The sequence below is a fragment of the Solanum tuberosum genome, unplaced genomic scaffold (genome assembly GCF_000226075.1).
Source record: "Solanum tuberosum cultivar DM 1-3 516 R44 unplaced genomic scaffold, SolTub_3.0 scf00128, whole genome shotgun sequence".
In the NCBI taxonomy this organism is placed as follows: domain Eukaryota; kingdom Viridiplantae; phylum Streptophyta; class Magnoliopsida; order Solanales; family Solanaceae; genus Solanum; species Solanum tuberosum.
In genome coordinates, this window is record NW_006239053.1 from 798,357 (window position 1) to 804,461 (window position 6,105).

General features: G+C 31.9%; 1 protein-coding gene across 1 annotated transcript; it reads left to right on the plus strand.

The window, feature by feature from the left end:
* The first annotated feature begins 1,392 nt into the window (after window positions 1-1,392).
* LOC102584179 (laccase-4-like) lies at window positions 1,393-5,207 on the plus strand. The gene is made up of 6 exons (XM_006350760.2): window positions 1,393-1,512; window positions 2,037-2,188; window positions 2,335-2,579; window positions 2,912-3,040; window positions 3,744-4,661; window positions 4,827-5,207. Exons 1-6 carry the CDS (start codon window positions 1,408-1,410, stop codon window positions 4,955-4,957), a joined length of 1,680 nt encoding a protein of 559 aa, XP_006350822.1. The 5' UTR covers window positions 1,393-1,407; the 3' UTR covers window positions 4,958-5,207.
* Window positions 5,208-6,105: the final 898 nt, after the last annotated feature.

A 6,105-nucleotide genomic window follows, 5' to 3' on the forward strand; every position in this document is an offset into this window, starting at 1 on the left:
ATACTATATATATATATATATATATATATATATATATTAGTAGAGTATGTCTAATTATATAGTATCTCCTGATATTAGCGTGAATTTTGAGCAAAGTAATCGAATATCCAGGCCCAACATTTTTATTTGCTCAGCAGATGAAGCCCAGCCAAGGAATGTAAACAAAAGTCCAGGCCCAACATTTTATTTGCTTATAAGATGAAGCCCAGTTGAGGAAAGTAAACAAAAGTCCAGGCCCAATTTTGACAGAGGATGACATCTCCAGACACTAGATTGAATTTCTCTCTCTTTTTCTCTTTTTGCTCTATTTATGAAATTTACTAGCTCGAACTCGATTATTTCAAATTTGCGCTATGTAAAATCTACTGCAAGGATATATGTGAGGAATGGAATCCTTAATTACCGATAAAATAAAAATTCAGGTACGTAATTAGTCGACTGAGCTACTAAATTATTTTGGTATTCATGATAGTCGCTCTCTAACTACAAGTTTGTTTTAATCCACTTTTTTCTTCCACAAATTAACTTTTCAAACTCTTCTGGAAGAATTAACGCAGCTTACCTACAACTGTTTCTTTAGTGAAACAATACAACCAACATACAGCTCATTTTTTCAATAATACTTACTTGAGAAAATGTATAATTATGATCTTATTACTAATTAGATAATCCTTTAACTAATACTCAAGATCTTTGACTTAATCAAGTCCTAGTTTCAATTTTAGGTTTTATCTGCTTTGAACCATGTGAAAATCTATCTTAATATAACCTACTGCTGAGTTTTATTAATATTTATTTTACTATAAGTAACTTAAAATAACCTTTAGTTGGTACTGTTTCAATTCTTGCAATGTCATTTTTTTGACTCAAGTTTTTTAGCACCCCTTTGTTTGGTCATATTTTGATTAATTTGTCGTAATTGAACCAAATTAAAAATACATTTAACTTCAATTCACCGGGGGTTTGGTGTGAAGGAATTTTCATACTATCAGGTCATTAAAAAGATAACCTGAAAAATAAAGTAAACGACTAGCTACAATTAGTTGAATTACAATTATAATTTATTTATTTTTGCAATATTGCCAGTGATTATAAGTTAAATCGTGAAACTTTTAAGGGTTAAAATTGAATTGATTTTGGATGCATGTATAGCGTATAGCCATGTTAACTTTACTTCAAAAAGGAGTTTACCATTTCAATTATATATGCATAAACTTAGTGTAAGTTATAAGGGGAGAAAAATCAGAATATTAAAAATATGAGCTTGATCTTCCTATTGAAGCATCTATAGTTTATCCACCAAACTAGTTAATTAAAATGAAGTTTTTATAGAGACTATATATATAAGGTTACTTATTACACTAAGCACTTAATTAGAACAAATTATAAGATAAAGAGATAACAAATATGGTGGGCAAAATAGTGGAATGGCTGAGAATTTTGGTGGTGTTGGCTTTCATGTGGCCAGTGTTGGTACAATGCAGAGGCAATATCCGTCAGTACAAATTCAATGTAAGTTCATATCCTACATTTAACTAATTATTATTCCGTGTCGGTGTATAAAATCTTGACGTTATCAGTATAATTTAACATGTTGTATGTCTTATTTTTTTGGTACTAACTCCGATTATTATGTTAGATATTTGTAATTATCTTTTAAGCAACGTGACATAGAAATTTTTAGTCACAATGCATACTCAATAAATTAAATTTGAAATGTGATCAACTATAGACACGTTATTTTTTTTTACAATATGAAAATGTCATTAACTTGCTACCTTTAATCAAGTAGCTTCCAAGTATGTTTATGTGTTAATAGAAACATGCATGTGCATTTTGATTTTGTGCCAAACACACAAAGTTAAATATATGTATTTTGATGGAATGTCATTGTCCAATGATTTGGCTATATCATGTACAATATTGTACACCATTTGACACATAAATTTATTAACTAAACCAATTTTAATCTTGATCCGCTCAAATTCAATCCAACTTGTTCATTTGACATCCGCGATGAGATTTGGTACATGCAGGTGATGATGACAAATGTAACAAGATTATGCTCAACTAAGCCTACTGTAACAGTAAATGGAAAATTTCCTGGTCCAACTATTTATGCTAGGGAAGATGATACACTACTTATTAAAGTTGTTAACCAAGTTCACTATAATCTTTCCATCCACTGGTTAGTTCTCTATTACAAACTTATATATCCTACATTTAGCACAAAAAATACATGAAAAATAACTGAGCAATCTTTTTTTTAATTTAGCGGTTGGATAAATGACTCTTTAGGTTAATTCTTCGATTAACTTACATAATGTTGAACAGGCATGGTGTGAAACAACTTCGAACGTGTTGGGCCGATGGACCGGCCTATATAGCACAATGTCCAATACAGCCAGGAAAAAGCTATGTATACAATTTTACAGTAACAGAACAAAGAGGAACACTATTTTGGCATGCACATATACTTTGGCTTAGGGCTACTGTCCATGGTGCTGTTGTTATCCTCCCTAAGCATACCTTGCCTTACCCATTCTCAAAGCCCAAAAAGGAAGTTGTCATCATTTTAGGTAACATATCATATTACTATACTGATAGTGTAAAGAATTTCACGATATAAGTGAACCAGTTATAGTCAGAGGTAGATTCAGAATTTTGAGTTTATATGAATTTTGGGTTAAAGAAAAGACAACTTACTAGATTTTGAATAAATTATTTACCTGGTTATGTGAACCCGTAACCTGAATTCTAGCTTTGCCCTTGATTATAACATGTTACAACTACATTTGTATGTTGTCAAATCAAGATGACTCACTCAATGACTATCTTTTACAAATTTGATTTAATTTCTCTTAATTTTGTCTTACTTATCTATCCATAAATTTGGTGGCTCAATTGACAGGTGAATGGTGGAAGTCAGATGTTGAAGCTGTTGTTGATGAAGCAACACAATCAGGTTTGCCACCTAATATATCTGATGCTCACACCATCAATGGCCTTACTGGTCCTGTCTCTACTTGTTTATCACAAGGTAAAATCCATACATTCTTTTCCTTCCGCTCAGAGACAGATTCAAAATTTGAACTTTATGAGTCAGGACTTGAATTCTTCCATATCCCATCTAATTTACCAGTTCCAAATCTACTATAAGTACTTATTTAGTGATTTTTAACATATATACAAGGTCTTAGTCAAAGTCACCCTTGCTTCCGCTCAGGGGTGGAGGTAGTATAGTCAAAATTTGAACTTTATGAATCAGGACTTGGAATTCTACCATATCCCATCAAATTTACTGAGTTCCAAATCTACTATACATACTTATTTAGTGATTTTTAACATATATACAAGGTGTAAGTCAAAGTCACCCTTGCTTCCACTCAGAGGTGGAGGTAGAAATAGTATATTCAAAATTTGAACTTTACGAGTCAAGACTTGGAATTCTACCATATCCCATCTAATTTACCGAGTTCCAAATCTACTATATATACTTATTTAGTGATTCTTTACATATATAGGGTCTAAGTCAAAGTTGCCCTTCCTTCAATTCAGGGGCAGAGGTAGTAGCTTTCGACATAACACAATAGTTTTAATCTAAATCTTATATTTGTGTTACAATATCATTAAACCTGACTCATAAGGTTCAAATCCTGGCTCCCTCTCCGCATCCACTATCATTTTATTTTTCACATTCTATACTTATTATTATTATTACTATTTCTTCTAATGATCCACAGAAGGATTCAATTTCTTAGTGGAACCAGGCAAGAAATACCTATTGAGAATCATCAATGCTGCACTAAATGAAGAACTTTTCTTCAAGATTGCTGGCCACAACCTCACTGTGGTAGAGGTAGATGCTGCCTATGTTAAACCCTTTGAAACAGAGACAATTTTAACAGCTCCAGGCCAAACAACAAATGTCATTTTATCAACAACTTATAAAAATGGAAAATACTCAATGGTAACATCACCTTACATGGATTCACCAATCTTAGTAAACAACAAAGCAGCTACTGCAACTTTACAATACATAGGCACAAACAATTCTTCCACAACATTCACCGTGCCACCGCCTAGAAACGCCACGTTTATCGCGTTTAACTTCATGGATTCCCTCAAAAGCTTGAATTCAAAAAAATATCCAGCAAAAGTCCCAATCAAAATTAATCATTCTCTATTTTTCATCATTAGTCTTGGACTCAACCCTTGTGCAACATGTTACAGGGGATTTCGAATCGTTGCAGCTATTAATAATGTTACATTTGTTATGCCTAGTGTGTCACTACTTAGTACACATTTTTTAAACAAAAGTGGAGTGTTTACTGATGATTTCCCTGGAAATCCACAAAATGCATTTGATTATACTGGGGTTCCACCAGAAAATTTGAGGACTATGGAAGGGACTAAGCTTTATAGACTTGAATATAATTCTAATGTTCAAATAATATTACAAGATACAGGATTATTGAGCCCTGAAAATCATCCAATGCATTTACATGGATTCAATTTTTTTGTTGTTGGAAGAGGCAAAGGAAATTTTAATCCAAAAGAAGATTCTAAAAAGTTCAATCTTGTTGATCCTGTTGAGAGGAATACTATTAATGCACCTTCTGGTGGTTGGGTTGCTATTAGGTTCCGAGCAAATAATCCAGGTAAAGTTTATATACATCGCCAGTATAATTAAAAAGAAGTTACACTATCAATATGTTACTAGCATTTTATATATGGCATGTTACGTGTTGTTATATTTTAGCTGACCTGATAGTGTGAAAATTCTTTTATATTATAAATATATAAAATTCTTGTTAATTTTGTAGGTGTTTGGTTTTTTCATTGCCATTTGGAGGTGCATACAACATGGGGACTTAAGATGGCTTTTGTGGTAAATAATGGAAATGGACCTAATGAGTCTCTTTTACCTCCTCCAAAAGATCTACCAAAATGTTAAAAGATTTTCTATAATTCATGGGTGTATTTTCAGATTTAATTCTATTGTTTGAGCAAGCAAAAAAAAAACTGCTATGAGTAAACATTTTGCTTCTTTAAAAAAAGAAAGGGTTTGAATATCGGGGGGGTCAACTTTGTATTATATGAACTTAATTTAAGCTAATGTTTTGTGAGAAGTTGTAAATTATTGTTGAGGTATTTTTTTCTATTACAAAGCAGAAAAGTGTTTATTTGTGTATTTTATTCATAATGTATATCATCGAAGAAATTGCATGGTTTAATTTTTTTCTCTTTAACATCGAACTTATAACTATCAGGGCTTAAGTTTGTCAAGCTTGCGAGACATAACTTGTGTGATACTATCATGCAAAAATATGAATTTATGTCCTGTGAAAATATTATTTGCTTCGACGGACCAAAACAAAAAAAACGGCCAGCACAATTATGGGCCAAAAGTGTAAATGGCCCTCTATCATATCTTACTGGGCCCAAATGACGAACAAAAGCATTTTGGTCAATGCTAAGATTCAACCAAATTCATAGGTAAATTACGTGACACTTACATAAATCTCATTAGTTTAGAAATTAATTACTTAGATACACTCTATCTTACAAGATTTTGTGCGTTCGGATACGTTTAGATACATTCAGATACATATATCTTGGGATACATAGGGCCAAAATTTGGTGTAATGTGTTCTAGATACATTGTATCCAAGTAGATTCGTATGAATATGTGATACATAACTATCATATTTCTTTGGTATTGTGGATACATGTGAATCACACCAGATATATGTATCTTATGTGATTCGCGTGTATCTGCCTATCTGGGATATACAACAAAATCTCACTCGCCTCCCTTCCTATCTCGCTCACCTCTCTCCTTATTTTAGTGTAACTGGTAGCAAAAATATATGTATCTAAGTGTATCTTCCTTAATATATGGTAGAATTTTTTTAAATAATGGTAAAATACATAATATTTTGAAAGTATAAGTAATAATAGTATATATGGTAATAAAATATGTCTAATTATGCTAACTTTTTTCCATTAATTATCTTGTAATGGAATATATGGGCAATTTAATTTCTAGCCCAATTAAAAGTAAACTTGGATTGCATGTAACAGCAGCCTTTAAGGGGTTGT

Bases quoted from the DNA above. Each gene is read 5' to 3' on its own strand.
- LOC102584179 (XM_006350760.2), top strand. From the start codon at position 1,408: ATGGTGGGCAAAATAGTGGAATGGCTGAGAATTTTGGTGGTGTTGGCT. The intron at 2,189-2,334 runs GTTAGTTCTCTA...AATGTTGAACAG, and splicing joins TATAATCTTTCCATCCACTG to GCATGGTGTGAAACAACTTC. The intron at 3,041-3,743 runs GTAAAATCCATA...AATGATCCACAG, and splicing joins CTCTACTTGTTTATCACAAG to AAGGATTCAATTTCTTAGTG.